The 26,741-nt window shown below is 35.7% G+C and overlaps 1 protein-coding gene across 3 annotated transcripts in view; it reads right to left on the bottom strand.

Annotated features, from left to right (window-relative positions):
- The window catches only part of LOC131068218 (E3 ubiquitin-protein ligase RGLG3), an 85,900-nt gene extending 61,246 nt beyond the window's left edge, over positions 1 to 24,654 (bottom strand). Inside the window, exons 1-2 of one of the 3 annotated variants that reach the window (XM_058003411.1) lie at positions 24,313 to 24,654; positions 14,062 to 14,263 (exon numbers count right to left, since the gene is read on the bottom strand). In XM_058003411.1, the coding sequence (XP_057859394.1) occupies positions 14,062 to 14,211 (150 nt within the window). In that variant the 5' untranslated portion in view covers positions 14,212 to 14,263; positions 24,313 to 24,654. Of the gene's footprint in view, positions 1 to 14,061; positions 14,264 to 24,303 lie in introns of all 3 variants that reach the window. The other 2 variants (XM_058003412.2, XM_058003413.2) reach the window with 2 other exon arrangements.
- Positions 24,655 to 26,741: the final 2,087 nt, after the last annotated feature.

Genomic DNA, 26,741 nt, shown 5'->3' with positions numbered 1-26,741 from the left:
CTTTATTTTCCTTTAGAATCATCTGAATTTTGAACTTCCATGCTGAGAAGTCATCACCTCCTCCGAGTCTATCTTGAATATATGCTTGTTTTGAATTTTCCACAGAATTGAACAGCCTCTGGTTCGATTTAACTATAGCTCTAATACCATGTTGAGACATGGACCAGCTAGGACTCGAACCTAGGAACTTCCATACGCTGCTAGAGTGCTCTACTACTGAGCTACTGGCCCCTCTTGGACCAGTCCATCATCGGTCCGAGTGTGGCTTATTTCCAACCCCAACACCCCCCTTAAGCCACACCTCTCGTGTGCATGGGGCTCCTAGCCTGGACCTGGCTCTGATACCATGTAAATGATGTTCAATTCTCAATTCAATATGCAAGTTATACTCTAGTTTATCTTTACTTTTATCTAAGTATTATCTATTTTATATGATAAGTCTGATTATCTTCTTTTATGTTGCAGGTGAGAGGAGTATTTATTGATTTCGATATCCTTCTCACAAATGTCGATTTGGTATGTATATGCAAGTGGGGAGTATCAAGCAATGCTTTGACCAGTCATGTCTTTTAGACATGACCGATCAAGACATTACTTGATCACACCCTTTGACTCATTGTTAAAATTAACAATCGGTGTATACCTTAATTAACAGCCCGATATTAATCAGTGTATACTTAACTTGCTACCCGATACTAATCGGGGTATACTTAACATGCTACCTGATACCAATCGGTGTTTGCTTAATTAATCATCCGATATCATCTGGTGTATGCTTAAGTTGCCACCAAATAACAATCGGTTAATCCCGATAACCATTGTTGTTCATTGTTTAATATATCAACCGATATAAATCGGAATACATAGGTTAGCCCGATAATAATCGATGATCTCAGTTATAATGTAAACCGATTTAATTGGTATTCTATGCTATGATATGATTATCGATAGTTTAAGCATTGATCGAACTAAGTAGATTGAACATATACAAAGAAGAATGATCATCAAATGAAGGAACAATAGCTTGAAGTTTTTCATTATAGTTTAACGATAGGATAAATGATTGAATGAGAGACTTCATTTATCTCTCATTCAATCATTTATCTTACCGAAGCTATAATGTATTAACACAAGGCACATCCATTATAGGTTCCTTCACGTTCTTGGTTAATCTTGGGAAGTCTTGTCACCATCCTTTCCATCGAAGATAGAGCACGAAAATGAAGATGCCGCACTCTTCTCTACCAAATCTCACATGTATTTGAAGTAGCATGAATTAGAGCTTGAGGAGGAGAAACACAAAGTTGATAGAGAGATCCATGGTGAACTCCTATGATTCGAGCCTTCTTGATATTTGTCTTCTTGGGCCATGCTCGAACCTTGCCATCCATAAAAGCAATTCGGTAGCCTTTGTCTTCCAAGGCTGAAATGGAGACCAAGTTTTGTTTAATCCCTGGTACGAATAGTACATCAGTCAATTGTATGGAGATGCCAGAATTTAGTTGTAGAGTAGCAGTCCCAACTCCTTTCACTGAATGGCTAGAGTCATCTCCAATAGTAACTTTCTCATTTGAAGTTTTCTCCACCAAGTTATCTAGATGTTCTCTAAATCCTGTGGTGTGACGAGATGCCCCACTATCAATTATCCAAGTGTTGTTACCAACAACCACATGACTTGACAGAGCCGAAAAGAAGACGAATTTATCTAAATCTCCTTGAGGAAGGGTTTCATCAACAACAACAATGGAAGCTTGAGGCTCGGTCCTAGTAGGACATTTCATGGCATAGTGACCATATTCGTCACATCTGAAACATTGGACTTTTGACATATCTCTCCTTCTCTTGGATGTAGAAACACTATTTGAATCTTTGACTTTCTTTCTTTTGAAGTAGCCTTTCTTTCCTTTCTTCTTGTTGGAGTGTGCGGCTAGGACATGAATGTCATCGTTCGAGGAGCTTTGTCCAATCCCTCTTGTGATTAATCTCAATTCTTCTTGAATGCAATCGGTTTTAGACGATCAAACTTAGGAAGTTTAGATCGTGCACTTATCCCTTGAATGAATGATTCCCAAGAAGAAGGGAGACCATTGAGAGCCAACATGGTTAACTCTTTACTTTCAATTGTATGACCAATAGTGGAGAGCTGGTCTCCCAGTTCTGTTATCCTCATGAAGTATGAAGTGATAGATTCTCCCTTTATCATTTTTACATGATGGAGTTGTTGCTTTAATGCAAGAGCTCTACTAGTGTTATTTATCTCATACATGCTTTCTAATGATTTGAACATTTCATAGGCCATTTCCAATTTAGAGATAATTGGTACAATATGATCTTTCACTACATCCACCAACATTTTCATGGCCTTATTATTCTTTTTCATCCATTGGAGTTTCTCACTTTCTTCATTAGGTACCGATATATCTTCCTTTTATGAATTCATCTAATTCGTTTTCTCTCAAGGCCAGCATGATCCTAAACTTCCAAGATACAAAGTTGGAAGCCCCTTCAAGTTGATCCTCAAATCTAACACAATTCACCATTTTGAAGTATAAAAGAAAGTTGAAGAATTCGAGGATAAATTGAGGATGCATTTGCCTATATCAATCTGATCTGATCTTTTCTTATGCTGGTTCTGATACCATGTTAAGGTTCAGTGATCAGATTTAGGTGAATCTAATTTCAAAATTCTTGAATTATATTGATAACAGTAAATGGATCAGTCCTTTATGCTTTTGACAACTAATAAATTTAATAGACTGTCAAATAATCATATGAATGTATTTATGGATATGATGATATCGTACCCATTGTAAATTTGTTGAATATAATTGATGATGGACCGAAACTCAGATTGATACCGAACTGTGTTGAAGGAATGTATTTTTTTTTTGTATGTATTGAATGCCTTACAAATGCCATTGCAAGGCATATGTATATCGAGATCAAAGGTCGCATTCATGAGGAACACATCCCTTCAAGATCGTGTCCCTTTATGATTCAATATACACCGATTTGTTATCATAATCCAATACATATCGATTGGTTAATCAAATCATAATTGCAATCTATCATTTGTTAGTTATTATTATTTACGATTTGTAGTTCAATTTTCCTCAATAGATATGCAGTGAACATAGGACAAATATCGAAATGCTTACGAGGTGACACAAAGATTTATAGTTGATTAATTTGCAATGACAACTAGATCTGAAACGTATATTACTAATATATAGTTATTACTAACAAATTTCCTACCGAAGCTATATATATTTAATAGTCGGCATCTTTCGGAAACCAGTGGTTTACACTTAGCAGAATTGAGAGACAAGATGAAGTTCATGTACTTCAATCAATTAGACTCTTTGAAGAAGAGTCAGATGGATGACTTGGTCTCTTTGTTGATTCATGTTCACATTTCGCAGAAGTTCATGCCAAATTGGGAGAACACCTCGAATGCGTTGGACATGATTGATTTACAGCAGGATACCTTACTCAGCATTTCTATGGAGGAATTAGATTTTGTATTAGCTAGATTCTTGGATTATGCTGTGAGAGAAAGCGATGTAGGACAGAATCTTCTAAAAGATTCCCTAATTGATGACTAGGTGTCTTTCTATTGGACTATATGCTGGTGGCTCCATTTTTTTATGTAAACCCTAATTAAGGCAACTCTAGGGCTTTGTTGGCATGGCCCTTGATTTTGGTTTAATCTTGGCCATCCATTTTGTATGAGACTCTATATATACCTCATTGCCTCTCATTTGTAAGGGAGAGATTTTCGAGAATTCTTGGTAGATGCTAAAAATTTGGAATATAAATCATTGTTCAACTTGATGGTGATTTTTGGTTAAGTGTTTTCTTGCATTCAAGGTTCTCAATTCCTCCAAGTTAGATTAGAATTTTAGATTAGAATTTGCTTTCAATGTTTGCTAGATTGAATGAGAGAATTTGTTGAATGAATTTGTGTGGAATCCATTAATCCATACCACTAGCCTCTTGTTGATTGTAAATGTGTTGTGCGTGGTCAACTGAAAATTTATGCAAACTTAACTTCGATTATTATACGTCCATTGTTATGCATCAACTTGGATGGTATCAATGTTTCATGGTAGAAATTTGAATATCTTTGAGATATACCTTAGATGATTGCACTAAGCTTGTGTCAAAATCTATTTGACTTCATGGTGAGATCTTGCCTAGTTTGATTCCACTAAATTCATTCATTACTTCTTGTATTCTAGGCTTAAAATAGATTTCCTATCCCTATTTCTTTTTCCCCTTTTTTTTAGAAAGCCTTGCTAGAATTAAGTCCAGATCTACATTGCCAAATCCTAAGTTGTCAACACACCCATTCTCCATTCATGATCAATGAAGTTGATTCGAACAATTGTGTAAGTCCCCAAATGAAGATAGCAATTCACATCAACCATTGAGTTACCCACTCGTCAAAACCTGACTGTGGAAACCTTGGAATCATTTTAGTTGGTCTTACCCTTAGCATTTGAGGTGATTTTGTTCAAGAGAGGGTAAAGTACTTTGGTATTTTATTTTGATGCTTGCATGTGCATAAAACACACATCAACATCCCACAAAGTGATTTTTGAGCTAAATGACGAAATTCAGGTTAGAATTTTCACTCCAGACTGAAATCGATTTTCCCCTAGAGACCTTTTTTGCAAAGTTTGATGAATTTTCATTGGTATTTTTATTCCAATATGGGCAATATTCCGGCCAATGGATATTTAATGATTTTTAATAAGTTTTTATTGGGATTTTTATCCCAATAGGGGGCAACCCTAAGGGTCAAAGTTAGTTAAATTTTGAAATATTTTTTAATAAATGACCCCAAATTTAATTATTTTAGTGATCATTAACGATTATTTAAAAAACAAAAATAATTAATAAATGATTTGCAATAAACATTAAATGATTTTTACCTTCTAGAAGCAAACCGATTTTCCACAAGCAAGTATAAGTATCAAAGTTTTATCCCACATTGCTTGTGTGGTCAAAACTTGAGGCAAAAAAATGTTTAAAAGAGGAGGCCAATGTTATAATAATATTATATTCGCTAAGTGTGATTGCTAAGTTGCGGACTTGAGTGATTTTCTCCAGCTGGGCGATTTTGGTGAAGTGTCTTCTTCTCACCATTGGAGCTGGGAATTGTTTTGTTATTCATTTTCTGCCTATTCAGCCTTGGGTGATTTTATTTGGCAGCCATTGGAACTGATTTGGGAAACAATTTTCAGACTTGGACGATTTGTTAGGGGTGGCACCATTTGTGGAGGAGGGCGATTTTGTTTGGGAGGTCAAACTTCCCCATTTTTTGTGATTTCCCTTCATGTTGGTGGTCTGCCATTGTCGTTCCTTGTGTTAATTCTTGTAGCGTCAGTCGTACAATTTCATAATTCCAATGCATGATAAATTGAATACATGTTAACATATATAATAATAGATAAACTATTAGTATATACGTTAATAATAAATGATAAATAAAATCAAATTCGAATTATGGTATTTGCCACCGATCACACCATTTCATGTTAACGAAGGTTGTGATTAAGTGATTCATGGTAAATCGCATTCCTTACAATCAGTCAAGCAAGTGATGATCTTAGTGTTTGTTAAAGTTGTGTGTTATCGTGAGTGGTACGTAGGGAAGAGATGTGTCTTCCCATGTCTTCACTACATACCCTCTCATTCACATATATATAACATTCATACGATGAGGAGGAAAACAATACAGCAATCGATAAGTGTTGTGCATCCTTCCATTCACACTACAGCAGTATAAATTTAATTTCAGATTATATCTTCATCTCTTCTATCCTCTTGATCACAAAATTTGAATAAACTTAACATGGTATCAGAGCTAAGTTGAGGAAGATCAAATTAAATTCTGTAATGATCATATAGACTTTCACCCGGCTCTTAGTAGATCACATTCCTATAATCCTAATGGCAACCGGAGTTAGGTTTGAAGATTGACTAGATGGAGCATCCAATTTTGTATCTTGGAAATTCGGGATCATGCTTGTTTTGAAAGAAAATAAAATTGACTCCCATGTCAAAAGTGAAATTCTTGAACCCTCCGATGATACGGAGAAAATTCAATGGAGCAAGGACAATGAGAAGGCTCTTAAGATAATTGTGGATTCAATAAGAGATCACATTTTGCCAGTTATTTCTAAATACGAGACGGCTTTTCAGATGTACAAAGCCCTAGCTGACATTTATGAAATCAACAACACTAGCAGGGCTCTCACCTTGAAGAATCAACTACACCATATAAAGATGAATAAAGGAGAGACAGTTACATCCTATTTCTTCAAGATCACTGAGCTTAGGGATCAACTATCCACTATTGGACATCTAGTAGACAACAAAGAACTTGCTATGATGGCCCTAAATGGACTTCCTACCTCATGGGAATCGTTTATTCATGGAATCAGTGCTCGTTCTAAATTTCCTAAGTTTGATAGATTGAAAACAGATTGCATTCAAGAGGAATCTCGACTTGTCACAAGAGGAGTAAAACAAAACAATGGTAATGAGGACATTCAAGTTCTAAACTCTAATTCCCACAAGAAAGGAAAGAAGAGGAACTTTGAGAGAAAGGGGGACAACTGCTCAAATGGAAAGGGGTCTTCAAAGAAGAAGAGAGACATTTCTGAAGTACAATGTTTCAGATGTGACCAATATGGGCACTATGCAATGAAGTGTCCAGATAGAATCAAGCAATAGGCTTCAATGGTAGAAGTTAAGAAAGTGAATGATTCCAAGAAACTAGTCTTCTACTTACCCTCTCTAGTCAAGTCGCCTCCAGTTCCAACACATAGGTGATTGACAGTGGAACATCTCGACACATCACTGGATTTCGTGAGCACCTAGATACACTTGTGGAAAATTCAAATGAAGAAGTGACAATTGGTGATGACTCAAATTATCCAGTTATGGGAATAGGAACCTGCAATATCAACCTAAAGTCAAGCATATCCCTACAGCTGACTAGAGTTCTATTTGTACCTGGTATAAAGAGAAACCTTGTCTCAGTTTCTGCACTTGAAGATAAGGGTTATAGATTAACCTTTATGGAAGGAAAGGTACTTGCTTGGCCAAAGAACTCCACCATCAAGAAAGCCCACACCATTGGAGTAAGACAAAGGAGCCTCTACAGACTTTGCACCACTCCACCTCAAGCCTTGATTCATGAGACTCCAGATTCGAATGAACTTTGGCACAGAAGATTAGGGCACCTTCATTTCCATGCCCTACCTAGGATAGAGAAGATGGTGATTGGCTTACCCAAGCTAAGTCACAATTCTAAAGGAGCCTGCAAGGGGTGTGCCTTGGGAAAGAATACTAAAGCGTCTTTTAATTCTAGCAACAATAAATCCAAAAATGTATTAGAATTAGTTCATTCTAATTTATGTGGACCCATGTTTGTACCCTCCTTAGGGGGATTTTTATATTATGTAATATTTGTAGATGATTATTCTAGGAAGACCTGGATATATTTTCTGAGGTACAATGAGTCTGAAGAAATCCTTTCTAAATTTAAGGAATTCAAAGCTCTTGCAGAATACATGACAGGTAAGAAAATCATAACCTTAAGAACAAACAATGGGGGGAATACACTTCTGATATGTTTAAAGAGTATTGTATAAATGTTGGGATTAAGATGGAGTTAACTGTACCTTATAACCCACAACAAAATGGGGTAGCTGAAAGAAAGAATAGGACTATAGTAGAAGCTGCTAGGGCTATGTTGTTTGACCAAAATATAGAAACCTCATTTTGGGCTGAAGCATCTAGGACAGTTGTGTACATTCAAAATAGATGTCCTCATTCTCTTCTTGATAATAAAACCCCTGAAGAAGCCTTTACTGGTAACAAACCTAACATAAGTCATCTCCGGATCTTTGGGTGTCCAGTCTATATTCATGTTCCCAAAGAAAAGATATCAAAGTTAGAACCTTCTGGAAAGAAAGGGATATTTGTTGGGTACAGTAAAAACCTCTAAGGCTTACAGAGTATACATACCTGGACAAAGGCAAATTGAACTAAGCAGAGATGTCATCTTTGAAGAAGACATAGCATTCAGGAGGTCCAAAAGCTCTAATGAATTAGAACACCAAGATCCTCCTACAAGCATGGATGAGGATCCCAACCCTGAGATTCAAATGGAGACCCCTCAAAACGCTGAGCATGAAGTTCAAGACTTACCTTCAAAAGAACCTTATCCCAAAACTAGGAAGAGACCACTTTGAGCTAAAAAGATGCTTCAAGAAGCTGAAAATTATGCTGCTCCAAAGGGGACCTTCAGAGAAAGTAAGAGACCTAACCCATTTTCCAGTTATGCTGCCTTGATGAGTGAGACCATTGATGCAGAACCTTCCTGTATTGGAGATGCTCTCAAGCATCAAGTTTGGAAAGATGCTATGTAAGAAGAGTATCAGTCAATTCTGAAAAAATGATGTCTGGGATATTGTGCCTAGGCCTAAAGGCAAATCTGTGGTATCTTCTAAATGGCTCTTCAAAATCAAACATGCAGCAAATGGCAGCATTGAGAAGCACAAAGCAAGGTTTGTTGCCAGAGGTTTCTCACAGAAAGAAGGTATTGACTTTGAAGAGACATTTGCTCCTGTTGCCAGATACACTTCTGTCCGAGCAATTTTGGCTATTGCAGCATCTAAAGGATGGAAAGTCCATCAAATGGATGTTAAGACTGCTTTTCTAAATGGTAAGATTGAAGAAGAAGTTTATTTGGAGCAACCTGAAGGTTTTGTGATTCATAAGGCTGAATCACATGTCTGCATATTAAAGAAAGCCCTATATGGACTGAAACAAGCCCCCAGAGCATGGTATGAAAAAATTGATCGCTATCTCTTGGTATTAGGGTTTTCCAAAAATGAAGCAGATCCAAATCTCTACTACAAGGTAATCAATGGTGAATTATTAATTCTTATTCTTTATGTTGATGATCTACTAATCTCAGGAGAGGATAATCGTATTTCTCGGTGTAAGAAAGAATTAGCCTCTGAGTTTGATATGAAGGATTTAGGAATTCTTCACTACTTCCTTGGATTGGAAGTTTGGCAGCAGGCAGATGGTATAATCCTTAATCAAGGAAAATACACTATTGATATACTCAAGAGATTTGGAATGATGGATTGTAGATCCATGACCACACCTATGGAGACAAATCTGCACAAGCTAAAGGAAGCAGCTGTAGAATCGGAGTTTGTAGATCCTACCCTCTACAGACAGATTATTGGATCTCTGATGTATTTGGTAAACACAAGACCTAATATACATTATGTTGTTAATACACTAAGTCAGTTCATGTGTGAACCTAGGGAAATACATCTTGTTGCTAAAAAGCATATTCTGAGATATCTCCAAGGAACTATCGGTTTTGGTCTGAAATATAAACATATAGACCTTGACCTACATGGATTCACTGATTCTGATTGGGCTGGAAGCGTAGTTGACAGGAAAAGCACATCAGGATGTTGCTTCAGTTTAGGATTCAGGAATGATCTCATGGATATGTAGAAAACAGTCTTTAGTTGCTCAGAGTTCTACAGAAGCTGAAAACATTGCAGCCTCCATGGGAGCAAGAGAAGCAGTATGGCTCCAAAAATTGCTTGTAGGACTGTTTGGTCAGCGCTTAATTCCTACTATCATCTATTGTGATAATCAGAGTTGCATCAAGCTTTCAATGAATCCAGTATTTCATGACAGGTATAAAACACATTGAGATTCCTTATCACTATGTTCGAGATATGGTGGAAAGGAATGTGATCCGACTGAATTATATTAGTACAGATGATCAGATTGCAGACATTCTTACCAAGCCTCTCTCCAGGATCAAGATTGAACACTTTAAAGATAAACTTGGCATGGTTGAAAATGTTATTTAATTTTGAGATAGAGTCTCATTTATTCTGATATACTAACATATTTAAGATGTTTAATGCGTAAACTCTTTTATTTGTCATGTGTATGACTCCATGACTTCATGGGCCCCCTGTGAACATTATTGACGGGTGACGACTTTTCAATAATGAGCACTTGTTTCAAATTGATATTGTAAGGTGATGATTTTACAATTATCAATTTATCTATCTTGATGGATATCATGTAACTTGATATCTGTGAACGTTTCATGATAGTATATATCTCTGAGACATTATGGTAGATATCAGTTGGTTGATATCATTAAATAAACCATAATTATGATAGAGATCTTCATGGTGAATATTATGGACATAATATTCGTGGACATGCCATGAATTGTTATCAGTATGGTAGGCATCATGTGACTTGATGCCAGTGCACATACCTTACTTGATAACTATGAGTTATGGTGAGTATCATGAGACTTGATATTCATTGTTGAACCATATCTTTGAATATCACTATGGTGTGATATCTCTTCCCTTCACAATCAATGGATGAATTGTGATGTTTTCTCTAACATGAAATATGTCCTCCCTAGCTAAGAGGGAGTGTTAATTCTTGTAGCGTCGGTCGTACAATTTCATAATTCCGATGCATGATAAATTGATTACATGTTAACATATATAATAATAGATAAACTATTAGCATATACGTTAACAATAAATGATAAATAAAATCAAATTCGAATTATGGTATTTGCCACAAATCACACCATTTCATGTTAACAAAGGTTGTGACTAAGCGATTCATGGTAAATCGCATTCCTTACGATCAGTCAAGCAAGTGATGATCTTAGTGTTTGTTAAAGTGTTGTGTTATCATGAGTGGTACGTAGGGAAGAGATGTGTCTTCCCACGTGGGAAGACATATCTCTTCCCTACGTACCCTCTCATTCACATATATATAACATTCATACGATGAGGAGGAAAACAATACAGCAATCGATAAGTGTTGTGCATCCTTCCATTCACACTACAGCAGTATAAATTTAATTTCAGATTAGATCTTCATCTCTTCTACCCTCTTGATCACAGAATTTGAATAAACTTAACACCTTGCTGTCATAACCTTCAGATCTGAGTTTTTCCTCCATTGCTAGGACTTATTTTACCTCCATTGTTGGCTGTAAGTTCAATTTTCAGACTTGGTTTTCATTTCCCAGCAACTTCCACCTTGGGGGATTTCAATTGGAGGTGATTTTGGGGGCATTTGAGTGCATTTTCAGAGCTTGTTATCGCTGTTACAGATCTGAGACACCATTGCTAGGAGCTGTCCTCAGAAAATTTTCTTTTCCAGCCCTCTCCCAACTTTAGCGATTTTGCTTGGAGGGCATTTATATGTCATTTTGTAATCATTTCGAGGGTTTCTTATCACTTTGCAAGGTGCTGGTAAGTTTGAAACACACATTTTCAGACTTGTCTTCAGTAAACTTTCTTTTACCAGCCATACATACATACCCGGAATTGATTTTTTTCACCATGGGGAGATTATTTTCATCAAATTTGTGCATTTTAGATGGTTGCACCATGTTTCAAGGGACTGATTTGTAGTGTTGCGGGTTGTCTTCAAGCTTGCTGGCAGCCATTGTTGACCTAGGAAAGGTATCTTCACACAATTTTTGAGTGAAAGTCCTACTTCTCACACTTTTCCTAAATCATTTCCCAATCCAGTATACTCCTTTGCACTCTAATTTTGATAAAATTTCGTAGTCTAAGGAGGTGTCTTCAGACTTTGTTAAGTCTGAAAATTGATGATTTTAATGAATTTCAAGACGGTTTCATACCCTTATCTTGTCATATTTTTGTTCTATTTTCAGAATTCGTATTAAATATGGATAAGATTCCTGATTTTCATCCCTAAAATTGTCTAAATCATTAAGAAATAAGAACTTATTCGATTCTGAAAATAGTTATCAAGATGATTTTCCAAAGTTTCTAACTTCCAGCTTTGTACAGGTGCAATATCGAAGTCCGGAATTAGCATTCGGAAGGAACAACAAAAGATAATTGAGAGTGGATTCTATCCAGAATCCAAGATGTCATCCAGATGGAAGGAGATTACAGACACAAACATGCATTTCCTAAACATGGACCGGATGCGGCAACAGATGTTCGGAATTGGAAACCAGATTCCTTCTCCTACTTATGCAAACATCATGAAGAGTGGTATTTATCAGGCCACCAGATTTCCACAGTCCATTCAGTGCAGCGAACTAATCCTAGAATGTGCAAAATGTTATGATCCCCGCTCCCCAATGATCAAGACTCCTAAGGGTGTCATAATTGATGCGATTGCTGAGGTATTCGGAATTCCATGTGGTGCAGAAATGAAAGATAGGCCAAAAGATAAATATGAAGAAAAATAAGAGAAGAGGATGGATGCGTGCAAAACTATAGTGAACAAGGAATGGATGATCAAATCTAGGGCTCATCATTCCAAGGTTCCCAAGACACTCATGTGCATTTTGGTATAGCTGCAGCAGTTTTGTATGGATGGTCTATGATCTTTTGGATCCATGAAACTCTTTTGTAACTCGTCTTTACTATATGTAATACAAAAAAAAACATTTAATTTTATTGAAGGGCAACTTATGTATTATCGTCGAATTATAAAATGCCTATAAGTGATATAGTGTACTTAAAAGAAACCTTATGATGATGTCAAAAAGTGTTGCTAGGACAAGGTCACTAATTGACATATTAAATTAAATAAAAAAAGAATGAGGGAGGACTAAAAAATAACAAATAAATGCTTATAAAAGGAGCTACGCTTGAGGAAAATCTTTCATTGTTTGTTGCCAAAAACCTCTTTCTTGAAGATTGAGCACAGAATGTTCATCTTTTGGCCAGAGGAAGAAAACCCTCTTAGTTTCCAGATTGGATTTGGGAATAAAAACCCTCTTGGTTTCCAGATTGGATTTAGGGGCAAAAACCCTCCCATCCAACAGAGGCAATTCCATCCAAGGATTAAATTTGTACAGAAAGATTGTTTCAGAAGCATATTAAGATTGAAGAACTTCTGGGTACAGTTGATTCTTGTTTGGTTATTTTTCATTTGTTGTGCAAAAAGATTGTTTCAGAAGCATATTGAAGATTGAAGAGGTTCCAGGTACAGTTGATTCTAGTTTGGTTATTTTCTATTTGTCTCTGAGTGTATTTCATAATCACAATCTTGTGCAATTTTAGAGTATTTTATTGTATTCATGAAGACAATATTTATTTGGCTGAAGTTCAGAAACCACTTATTTATTTTGCAAGCCATAGCAGGCCATACCATCATATGGTAATATTCTTTAACCATTTCATTATCCAGGGACTTGGAGGCAGCCACTAACATATGAATATTGCTCAAGCAAATCTTAGACTTGAAACATGCATATAGAAAGGGGGATTGGCTGGATGATGAAATGGTATAAAGAATATTACCATACGATGGTATGGCCTGCTATGGCTTGTAAAGTAAATAATTGGTTTCTGAACTTCAGCCAAATAAAAGAGAACCATCGTATGAATCAGGAGGAAGGCTGTGTGGGGTCCACATCCTTAAGAAAGCTGCGATGCATTTCTGGAAGCAGTGGCTAGTCTTAGGCTGCAAATGGGAGCCTCCATTGTTAAATTTGCTTTTCAGACTGCTGTATCCCTTTGGGCAAACATTTTCTGACAACAACCAGCCAGTTCTTGGAATTGATAAAGCTCTGTCACATTTTTTGGTAGATTGAAGTTAATAAATGCTGAAAGAAAATCGCAGCTAACCAGATGCTTCTTGGGCTGCTGAGCCAATATATTATAGAGCCACATCTTTTGGCAAAAGGTAGCTGTTCATCTCTATGTGCTGGACATATTAACACTGCTTTGTCATCTACTAAAAAGGATTCTGTAAGTTATAGTTTCAGTAGTTTTAGTTACTGTTTCTGCATACAAAGTGACTTTTTACTTCACATTCCAAAGAACTAGCTTTTTAATCTGGAAATTCTCATATGACTCTAGTTATTTCCATCTACTCATTAATATATTGCTCATAACCTTATTTCTGATATTATAACAAAAACACATCATCTAATGGCCACACCATGACATTATAATTGAATCACAGTACCTGATCAAGGGTTCTGTACTGATCTGTTATATGCAGGAAATTTTGTGGGCGCTTATGATGAGGACCTATATTCAGAGTGTTAATTCTGGACTCCGATGATCCTGGAATTTCACGCCTAGAATTTAAATCCCTCGAATCCTTATTACCCATTCTGAATAAAACTCCAGTGCAACATCAACTTGATGAATTTTGACATGCAAATCTGTCGTAAGAAACCATAAAGAACAATCACATTCAACGCAACAGAAATTTGTTAAGCCAAAGAGTCACAACTTCGACATAGAATATTGCAAATATACTTCATGGAGAAGAAAAACAGTGTGTGGTTGAGAAATCAATCAATAAAAAGATTTCCCACGAGATGAACTCTGTATAAAAGTTGAAAACAGTATGCTATCAATCCTTTTAAATATCAAAATCAATGTTACTGATTTGATTTTCCTAAAAAAAAATGTTACATATGATTATTATCAAAAGCATGTTTCAGAACAAATTGGAAACCATAAGAAATAGGATTGCACGTGATAACACATGAATCAATATAGCTGACGGTAAAGTCATATAGACATGACAAAATGTTTCCAAAGAATGCATTCTAAAACTGCTGAATAAATAACTAATGGTAGTAAATATAAAATAATCATGCACAGCACACATCAATAAGTAATTTGACATGTGTACCTATCTCAGTTAAGAAATCTATATGGTAAAAAGAATTAAAATAAAATCCCTGACAAAGAGGTTAGCCGTGGCAAGGTCTGTACTCCACTAATTAGATGGCCCCTAAAATGATGGGGATTGAATTGAGTTTCAATGGAACCACAAACACTGATCCTGGTCAACCAGGCAATGAAGGGATTTTTGGAGCCAGTAATGATACTCTTCAACATAAGTATGGTGTGGACTTTGCTCATACTCCAACAAGAAGGATTTGCTTGAACAAAGAGAGTGCAGAAAGACAAAGTTGCAAAACATTTTAGCCAACAGCTGGGATTATATTTGAGATTGGGTAGCACCATTAGAACTTCACTAAGGCACCCCTTTGATCAAAATTTTACATCATTAATTAGACAAAATTTTAAGGGTGATGGACATTTTATTCAGATTTCTAAATATTTATTTGATGAAATGGACAGTTGGCATGAGCTCAATTGTGTTCCTATTTTTCTCATTATTCTACAACAGTAGCACAGGGCAGTGTTTTTTCAGTTTTGCAAGCCATCTTACAGTTCCTCCTCTTCAGATATTCATGGTGATCCCTGTCTGAAAATCTGCAAAGTTGAAGAAAAGTTCCAAACCCAGGCCACCAAGCAAATCTCAATATGTAATTTTTGGAATTCATTTTTGTAATGTTGTTAATCTTTTAGTGAAAAAAAGGAAATGCTAGTCAAAAAGAGCTCAATCACATTATGAGAAGCATACGAGTCATTAACTTTTCAATTTAAAGCATTTGTTTGAGCCACATATGGACTACTATAGTTACAATTGTCACGGATCAATATCAACAATGGATGGCATGGTCTAGTATTTCCATTGTATAAATTTGAGGATGGTGATCAATATATAAAAGGTCTTAGTACTAGCAAATTGACAGACTTTGTCATATCAATAATATCATCTTTCATTTCATATTTTGGGATGCCCAAATGGCAAATGTGAACAGTAAGAAGAAACTGATGCAGATTCAAATCCTTTAACTGCAATAAGGTGGCCCATAAAACCCTCGGACATGTGGCAAGGTTGTGACATACTGAACATGTGTTACATTCAAGAGTCATCCATGCATAAAACATTAAGAACACGATCCCATATTAGCCCACTCCACAATATAGCCAGCCCATTTGCTCTCCAAAGGTTCACCAAACAATAATAAAGGAATCCCCTAATCTATGTGTCCTATGTTGACAGGGATTCCTTTCTATGTCCAACTAAATTTCTCCCTTTGACACTCTAGTCCCTAGGTGGCAAATTATTGTTTTAATGAGAAGAACATGGGGATCTCTGACATTTTCTTTTTTATTAATCATTTCCTTCTGTAATTCATAGAAATCACAGACAGTCGTGTTGAAGTACTCGCAAGGCTCAAGTCTTTGGAAGAAATGGTGGCACCTCTTATTGGTTTTCTAAGATACTTTAAAAATATTATCATTAAAATTTAATATTGTTGTATTTATTATAATTTTAATTTAACAAGCATAGACATATATATATTTCTATATTTAAATTTTTTTTATTTATTTACTTATACTATATATATATTTCAAATCTATTGGGAGACTTTGTGTGTGTGTATATATATGTGATTTTTTACATTTTTTCGTACTAACAAACCCAACACCCCAAAAAAAATTTGGCCGAACCGGACCCCCAAACCCGAACCCAAACCACCAACTTAGTTTAATAAACATGGACCATTTTCTTTGGCTTTTACTCATCTAGAGTATTTATCTCTAATGACATTCATACAGGCTTATAGCTGAGTGAAATTAAATGCTCATAGGCCATTTTCTTTGTCCTTTATTCATCTTGAATATTCATCTCTAATGACATTTATATATGATTATACCTATAACCTCTTGCAATCTCTTGTGGTTGATTGGTCATTTTGTGGCTATCATAGATTGTGTACAGCGTATCACAGCTTATGTTGTGATGTTTCATTTAGTGCATCATGTTTTTACTTTTATTTGTCATTGCTCTAATGATAGAAATGGTAGTTAGATTTTCATCCATGTGACTATGGCTCCTAATGCAAGAGCATCCCAAGGTGCAAGAGCAATCTTGCATCACCCAAAAAAATTTACTGCGTTTATTTGTTTGCAAGTTTTTCATTTGGTATTCCAGTCCATACCGCATTTTGCCACGAACATCTCAGATCATTCAACACTAATCCTAGAATGCAGCATTCGGTCCACAAAGGATTTGGGTCACCACAAATATATAATTAGGTGTCTAACCTATAAGCAAGCGATACCAATTAACACTCAATTCTCTTTCTTGGCTTGCAGCAACAAAGGAACACATTGCCAAGTACATTAGTCCCAAGAGAGCTTACAATGTGAACCGCATCAAAATCCTTCATCACTACATTCATTCCAAGAGATTCATTGCACATTTGATCAATTACACATTTCATAAGACATTAAGCTTTGTGCCTCCTTGCGGGACTAAGATTACTCTCATGGTTAGGAGTTGATATATAAACATTCTAGAAGATCATTAGGAGTCAATGAATAAAGTTGAAGATAGCTCGCCACGGTATTGTATTGAAATATCTTTTTGAAGTTTTGTAACTGTTCATTTGTAATCAAACAACCGAGACCCAACATGTCGGAAGCCCATTGCAGCAGATTGTAATTCTATTGTGACTATGAATGAATAATAAAATTGTTCTTCTTTATTTGTTCCACTAAGTTTGGTTGTGTGTAAATTCAATGTGTTTATTCGTTCCACTAAGTTTGGATAATCCTTCATTAGACCCCAGCTATGACTACATCAAGTACCAAAACAGGTTGATACAGTTTTTCAAAATGAGTTTGATAAAAAATGAAGACTAGAAGGTGGAGTATTTACGTAGCATGAGATTCATGAATCATGGTATTGGTAAATTAAAAGAAGAAGTGTTGTATAAAATTGTCAACAAGAAAGCATTGGGCAGAAGATTACTATTGTTGGAGGTAAAGCTGTGATAGAGATCCACAATGCAATGTCCCTTATTTATCTCATCTTGCATCAGTTCATTAGCTTCCGTTTTCTTTTCATGATTGCTTTGGTGGCTGTCGGTGACTCTTCATGATTATGTGGCTATCGGTGAAGATGCTGTGGCTGTCAATGAAGATGCTTTGGCTGTCGGTAACTTTTCCCCTTCCTTCGTGGAGCCTCTTCACTTGCCTTGCAATTATTTATATATATCACTCTTCTACTTTCGTGGGACTGCTTCTTCTTCTTTGGCAGATAGATAGATATATTGCTGGCTCATAGCAAGTTGAGAATAGTGTGTATGAAGTCTGTCAGATCGGTAATATCATATGATTTTTGTGTTCAGAGTTTTCAGACTTATGAAGCTTTATAGAATGTATATGAGATGTATCATTTGACTTTATTGTCATGATTGTTTGTAGAGAATCAAGCTTATCTTATTGTGATTGATAGTAATCTGAAACTTTCAACAGTGTATTCATTTTCAGAGATAAAATAAAGGTCATTTTTGAGTGGGCTGGGTTTTTCACCCTCAGGTGGAGGGTTTTCCTAGGATAAGTTCTTGTGTTTGTGTTGTTCATAAGTTTAGTTTTCTGCTATCTATTTATTCTGATTCTAAATTTAACATGGTATCAGAGCTAGGTTTAGAAGATTGATCGAGAACCAGAATCTTTAAGTTCTTTATTTCTTTCTTTTGTTTGTCTATGTCATTCATTATGGTGAATGGGTTGAAAGTAGAAGACAGACTAGATGGTTCTTCAAATTTCTCTTCCTGGAAATTTAGAATTCTGATTACTCTTGAAAAGAATGATCTTCTTGACTATGTCAATTCAGATGTAGCAGAACCTTCTGCTGATGCCGAGAAAGTTCAATGGAGAAAGAACAGAACCATGGTAAAGAAAATTTTGATTGATTATGTTATGGATCATCTGGTTCCTATTATTTCTAAGTTGGGTTCATCCAAAGAAATGTTTCAGACTCTGAAGGACCTATACGAATTCAACAACACCAGCAGAGCTCTAGCCGTGAGATGTCAACTGCTGTGCATGTTAAAATGGATAAAGAAGAATCAGTTGTTTCATACTTCATGAAAATTACAGAGTTAAAGGATCAACTCAGTGCAATTGGAGAATCTTTTGCTGATAAAGACTTGCTGATGTTAGCCATGAATGGACTTCCCAACTCTTGGGAATCTTTCATTCAAGGTATTAGTTGAAGAAATGATCTACCCAAGTTGGATCGGTTGAGAGCTGATTGCATTCAAGAGGAATGCAAATTGGAGGTGAGAGGTATTGGGCGTAATCATCATGATATGGAAAATCAAGTCTTTGTTACTCATTCTTCTATGGAAAAAGGCAAAAGAAGAAAGAGGGATAGAGACAGAGAATCAGATCCTGTTTCAGAACCAAAAAAGGACTTATCCCACATTCCATGTTATAGGTGTGGCAAACATAGTCACATTGCTCGAGATTGCAAATTCAGGTCTTCTCATCTAGCTTCTTCTGCAAAAATCAACATAGGCACACGTTAGGAGGAGCCAAGATCTAATGTAAATTTAGAAGGTTTCTTATTTTAAAATGAGAATTTAACTTTTCAGCTTCAGAGGGAGCCTGACATTCCAGCTTCAGAGGGAGTCTGACATTTCAGGAGCCTCATTGTCTTGAAGATTTTGTTAATGAGTTCTTCTCTGCGAGAGAAGTTCGAGGTGAAATCCCTTGTTAATGAGTTCTTCTATGCGAGAGAAGTTTGAGGTGAAATCCCTTGTTAATGAGTTCTTCTCTGCGAGAGAACTTTGAGGTGAAATCCCTTGTTCCACCCTCTAGGAGTAGCTATGGTGGGTGCATCCTCTGGGAGTAGCCATGGTGGAAGTCATGCGTGTGACTATATGCCTTTATTTTCTGTTTTCTGATTCACCCTCTAGAAGTAGCTAGGGTGAATATTGTTATGCTAAGATAACATTTTTTATTTGAGAAAATCTGTGATGAGTTTTTGTTGACATCAGAACAGGGGCAGCTAGGAGAAGGCTACAGCTGGGGCTTAAGGAGGTCTCTTTTAATTGGTTGTTGTTGTCATGTCCCCTCCCTGATTGTCATATATACATATCAATTATTATTAGTAATTAATATAATAATTAATAACAAATGATTATTTTAAATTTATTTACTTATTAATATTAATATTAATATATATATATATATATTCATTACCAATAATATATTTAAAATAATTAAATAAATTAATCAAAATATATATATATAAACTTTATTAAAAGTAATTATTCAACTAATATTTTTTATTAATTAATTAAGAATAATTATTATCCTACCGATAAGCAAAGAATCAATTTTGCTTCAATATAAGTGTTGTGTCAAGGATCTTTCAAGAAAGGGGGGAGGTCGATAGTCAATGACATGGCCAACGTTATAAGTATCTTTCAGACGGACCTCATGAACAAGGTTATCGATAATATCAAGCATAAGACACAATGGATTGGCAGGCCCGCTAAAGCATGTATAAGGGGGACATTACACAGACAACACCGATTAAAACATCACTGTGTGACCCCGATCCTTTAAAACAGAAGACCATCAATTTGGTCATCAACAATTATCGCAGGGAGAAGACTTATCGTATCTAAAGATAAGAAATATTATCCTCATGTGGAAAGGAAGAAATTAGATGGTTAAGGAACATGCTCTTCTTTAACCAATCCAACCGCACTAACTAATCAATGGGTTGATTAAGTAGTGACTAATCCTCAAGTTCGATCAGTCATCTAACTAGTAGCTAGACAGCAAATTAATCTAAGAGGTACGATTTGTCTAAAGGGAGAGGTGCAATCAAGGGAAGGTTGTATCCATCACTAAACGAAGTGGTGCAACCATGCAACCATTCAAAGATATATTTAATGAGGATCACATACTCATTTTAGGGAGGAGATTGGTATTTTATTCCTTCGTTGTATCCATATTGGATAGGCTATATCGAGCATTTTTGCATATTTTAAAGTTTATTCAGAAACGACAATCTTTCTCTTCATTGTTACTGATTGAGACCATTATTGTGTACATATGGTCTTAAACTTTGAGGATATAAGACTTACAGAGCCAATATTGTTTGATCAAAGATAATCCCCATTATATAGGAAGTATATTACCATCAATTTGAGAATCAGGTCCGAACTGTTATTAGCTACAGGCAGAACATCCCTGTTCCTGGTGGTATGCATGTGTGCTTAATATTTATGCTTAGTATATGAATCTCAATAATGTCTTTATGCAGAATAATACTAACATATTCTGAAATATGTATTATAGTAATACACAATTTCATGACAGTGGCAGACCAGATCTTACCAGCCACTAAATAATTCCATAACTAATAATATTTTTAGCAGTGGTAGTAATAATAATAGATTATTAGCAAATATATGAATTATATATATACTCAAATCACAATAAGGAGTAATATAAGGGTTATAAATATGGATACTGATATAATAATAGATATTAATACAATAAATATAATTAATGTATTATCTTTTAGTAACTGCTCTGCAGTAATATATATAATAATTCATTAAACTAGTAATTAATAAATATGTAAATGATTTATAAATGAATCCAAATAAGATTAAATTATCTAGTATGGTAAATTAGCAAGTACTTGATAGACTAAAGAAAGAATATCCCAGATTTGTTTCCATGTTAAGATAGTCTTGACTCTTAATCAAGTTAGTTTAAGCCATAATTACTTTGAAATAGATTAATTATGGTTAAAATAGACCAAATCCTAGTAGGGGACATTACAGTTGCTTGCTTTTTCATCTTCAGCATTGGGCGAACTTATAACCAGGTTCATACCATGATTTGTAATTGATTACAATACCAAACTAGTTCTGAGTAATGCTGCTATAGGAGGTTATATATATATTTCTATGTATAGGAGGGAGTGCACATATTTGCAAGCCTAGAAGCTTGGTAGTTGTATTTGGGAATTGCATTCAATAAAGGAAACAGTTTTGAGTCCTTTATCTGATGTAATAAGTTCTTATTTCCAGCTTGGGGATGCATGTCATTTGTTTGATGAAATGTCAACTAGCTGTAGATGATAAATTGTATTGTCTTCTTTAACCAATCTATTTTCAGTTCAATACATTTTGCATTCGCATGCTCAAATATTCAAACAAACAAAATAAAGACTTCATTGGCATCAAAAAAATCACACAAGAAAAGCAATCAGAATTAATAACAGCAGAGTTGAGGGTTAAAGGACAACTATCCGACAATATTCCTTGTGTCACATTTAACCTTTTCAGTCATACAACAGCAAGGGATACTACGAGTGAGCTACACCTCTCGCTTCCTAACAGCTCCTAAAGCTGATCACTGGTTTGCAGCAAAGCATGTGTTGAGATATGTGAAGGGCACTTCTAACTTTGGCATTCTATATGGCAGAAGCAAAGATCCTAGACTCATTGGTTTCACAAACTTAGATTGGGCAGGTTCTGCTGATGACAGGAAGCCTAGATCTAGGTATGTCCTTAGTTTGGGAACAGGTGCAGTCACATGGACCAACAAAAAGCAGCAAGCAGTAGCTCTTTCCTCGACCGAAGTAGAATATCAGGGAACTGTTAAAGCAGCTTATGAGGCAGTTTGGCTTTGAAGGATGCTTTCTGACATGCAAATGTCTCAAGCAGGGCCTTCACCCCTATATTGTGACAATCAAGGGGTGCTCAACTTGCCAAAAATCCAGTCTTCCATGAAAGAACCAAGCATGTTGAGCTTCATTGTCATTTCATCAGACAGCTTATTGAAGACGGATCGGTTCAGTTACAATATGTTCCAACTAAGGATCAAACTGCAGACATCCTCACCAAGTCTCTAAGCTCGAACAAGTTTGTAAAATTTAGGGGGCAACTTGGTGTAGTTGACAGATTGACCTTTAAGGGAGGGTATTAGAATATTTTAGCATATCTATTTATTTAATGGTAAATATTGTAATTTTAGTGTAATTAGATTCTTTCTAATTTCATCCTCAGTGAACAATTGTTTCTTTAGGAAACATCGCATTTGTAATTGCTATATATACATTTCATTTGTTTAATAAATTCATGAAATTACCTGAACAACAGTGTGAACTACATCAAGATTCTTCATTAACACATTCATTCTAAAGGATTCATTATTTGGCCAACTAAAAGTTTCAAAAGGCATTGAGCTTTGCACCACCGTGTGGCCGACTAAGAGCACTCCTATGGTTAGAAGTTAAAAAATAAACACTTTGGAAGATTATTAGAAGTTAATGAAGAAAGTAGAAGATAGCTTGGCACGGCACTATATTGTATATCCTTCAAAGTTGTATCAATGTTCATTTGCAATGAAACAGCTATAACATAGCATGTTGGAAGCCCAGCAGAAAATTGTATTTCTGTTGTGACTGTGAATGGATAAAGAACGTGTTGTTGTTTAGTTGTTCCACTAAGTTGGGTTTTGTATTTAATTTTATTCAATTGGCTGTATGGTTGAATGACTCTTCATGGGGACCCTCTGGCCATCACTACAACAGCTCCCAATATGTTTTGTAGCATAAACCTCAACACATGAAGCAGCTAAAGGGATTATAATCGCACAAAGTTCTTTGTGGCTGAAGTTGATGAAGAGGAACTTATCAAGTAAAAAGGGTGGAGCTATTCTCTCGACTATATGAAGCTTCTGCAGTAGCACGCAATGGGCTAGGTTGCTATGGAGTTTGAAATTTGTGAAAGTATAAAGTATCTTTTGTACGGTAATAGAATGTCTCCTTTTGACTCTATCACACATAATGAATTGGATGCAATTATTCATTGTCTTCGGTAGGATTGTAGGAAACAGCGTGTCAGCCTCATCGTCTCAATATCGGTGTACTTGTTTGGTTCTACATAAGGGCTTCCCAAGTCTTTGCTTGTGTAATAAACTTTCATGTTTATCTGTTCAGTAAATTGCCTCAATAAGCCAGGGTGGGAGATCGTGCCTTCATCTTAGATGCAACAACTGAGAAGGATCTATTCCCTTGAGTTCGCCCAAGACTTGGGCGTACCCTCGTTAGTTGAGCTTCGCAGCGCCCAGAATTAAATGCAGTACATTACTTGAACTTCACTAATAAAAACCTATTGATTTACCGCGAGCTCGTCCCAATTCACAATACCAAAAAAAAAAATTCCTTCTTAGAAGGCAAAAAATTAATTTCAAGGAACCAAAAAAAATTCAGCTCGTGGAATATAATTGTGCACCATATAATTATGCATCATACAATAATATATTTTACGGCAAATAGTTCTCAAATTTCCAATAATTGATGCTTTGAAAAAAAAAAAGAGCAATACCCTTTAATTTATTCTGCTGGTAAAGACGTTCAGATTTAGTACTTCAATGTCAATTTTATTGAATTTTATTGAAACCCTAAATAACAAAATTAATACAAAATTACGCAAATAAAAGCCTATATCTATGACAAATAAATTTTGGCCAACATACAGTAAAAATAGCACAAGAAAAAAGTTACCATTCTCACCTATTTGAGCTGTTGCTGAGAAGAAGTATTATGAAACCTGAAACACCTAGCAATATACACATCTGAAAAAAAACCTTTAAGCTTCTGCGCGCTTTCCAGAAAGATAGAGATTTACTTATCCTGGCGTGTTTTGCGTGACACTTCGTAATTCAACATTTAAAAAAGGAATCGTCGTGGCTTGTGGTACCTTCGCCTAATTAAGTAACACGTTTTGACAGAAATTCAATCATTGACATCATGTTGACTGTGCATTTCTCTTACATTTTCATTTTCACTGGTTTTTGGTTTTTTTTATTTATTTAACAACTACCGGGGCGTAGTAGGACCCTTGGAATGGATTTTCTCGTGGAAAGCTATCTTTACGCCTACTTTGATTCTAATATTTAGGTAAATTTTAATTTTTTAAAAATTGGAATCTTTGTGAATATATTGGAAAATTGTCATAATGAATTAGTTTGTGTATTAAAATATAAATTTAATTTAAATGATATGAACGATAATGTATAGTTCTATTTTTTCAATTATATGGTAATATATGAAAGATGCTTGATAATATATGAAAGAATTAGCAAAAGAAAATAGAGGCAAAGAGGTGATAAACTGTAAAGCCTTGCAATTTGAAGGGAAATTACATCATCAAGTGAACTATCAAACAATGAACGAAGAGACAAAGGGAAGTCTCCCAAAGGCACCCAAAACACAGACCCAAATGAACTGCAGGTCAGCTAATGGAGAGAAAGAAGCAAACACACAGGTTGTTAGAATGCAAGAGAAAGAGTTTAAAGAAAAACAAGATAGAGAAGTCAACTTAATTATTAAAGGTGTGAAAGAGTATGGGGAAAAGGAACGCACTCTTGATCTTGCAAGTGATTTCCTTAGAAACATGGTGAGGTGGCAAGGTAAAATTTGCTAAGCATGGAGGGTGGGCAAGATTTGTGGTGATAGAGTTAGGCCAATAAAAGTTGTCTTTTCAGATGTGTGTGACAAGCATAATCTTTTAAACAAAAAACAACTTTTGAGGGGTTCTCGTTTCTTCCTTGATGAAGATTTAACGGTTAGGCAACAAGAGGATAGAAGAGAAGAATTGGCAAAAGTTAGAGCAGCAAGAGATGAAGGAAAAAGTGTGTGGTTATACAAGGGCAAAGCTATTATTGCATGTTTTGGTCCTCATTCTAAAACAAGATAGCAAGCTGACAACAAAGTTATAGCAACAAATTCCTTAGTAGAGAGTAGAGGTGCAAAGTCATCATGGGCAAATGTGGTTGAAGACCCAATTTCGGGTCTTACATGTCAATATGAATAGCAATCAGTGCCTACCCAGGATTCCTTGAGTTTGGTTTGTTGGAACTGCATAGGTTATCCTTCGGGACGTGGACCTGGGTTAGGGCCTATTGCGGAGGGGAGAGACATTATTTGTCTCACTAAGACACATAAGCACGAAGGGTGTATGACCCATTTGTTTAAGGGTTATTCAAAGAGGGTGGTTTGGAACAAGGCAGTAAGAAATGGCAAATGTCTCATTCAACTACAAAGAGAAGACACAAACAAACAATTTTTATAGTTCAAAATTTTTGAAAATGGAAACCTCATTAGGATTGCAGCATGTTATTTTGCCCCACAAGTCTCAAAAACATACAAAAACTATGGTTTGGACCACAAAGATCCCTTGCTGCCTTGAAAAAATATATTGCAATTTATGCTCAGCAAGGCGAGATCCTCCTTGTAGGAGATTTTAATGCTAGGGCAGCAAGTGAGCAAGCTTGCATGCTTTATAGTAAAGAAGATTGCAATCCTTTATGGCTCACGAAAGTCAAAGACCATCAATGGACAAGAGTTTATGAACACAAAAGCTACAATCACTTTGGGGAAAAATTACTCACTATTTGTGGTGTTTTTTATTTAATCATCTACAACAGTGTAATTAGATGGGCAAAATCTGGTAATTTCACTTGTAATACCTACAATGGGGCAAGTGTTGTGGATTATACAATTTGTTCTCATAGCCTATGTGAGAAAATGGAGGAAATGATAGTCAATAAACAACTTTGAGGCTTAAAATCATACCATAGGCCAATCTATTTAAGCTTCTCATGAGCAAATCAAAAGCGTCAAGAGTTGAAAACTCAGTGTACTCAACATTCTTCAAATAAAGGCAGAATTCTTTTGACCCAAAACAACTACAATATTTTCAAGGTTGTGCTTGAGAGACTTGTCGGGAAGGTGAGAATCTCATTTCATGACCTCCATAGCCATGAACTCACAAATCTAATTCATAGTACACTGGCGGAGTGCAAAAGGGCCAAGAATAAGAAATCTGAAATAAATTGTTTTCTCGTAAATGCTTGGTTTGACGAAGAATGTAAAATTGCAAGGAGGAATTTGAGAGATCCACACAAGGAAGAGGTCAACATAAAGGTTTACAAGCAGAA

Source organism: Cryptomeria japonica, chromosome 1, assembly GCF_030272615.1.
Source record: "Cryptomeria japonica chromosome 1, Sugi_1.0, whole genome shotgun sequence".
Lineage (NCBI taxonomy): Eukaryota > Viridiplantae > Streptophyta > Pinopsida > Cupressales > Cupressaceae > Cryptomeria > Cryptomeria japonica.
The sequence above is the reverse complement of the archived record's forward strand: the minus strand, read 5'-3'. Positions and strand labels throughout refer to the sequence as shown.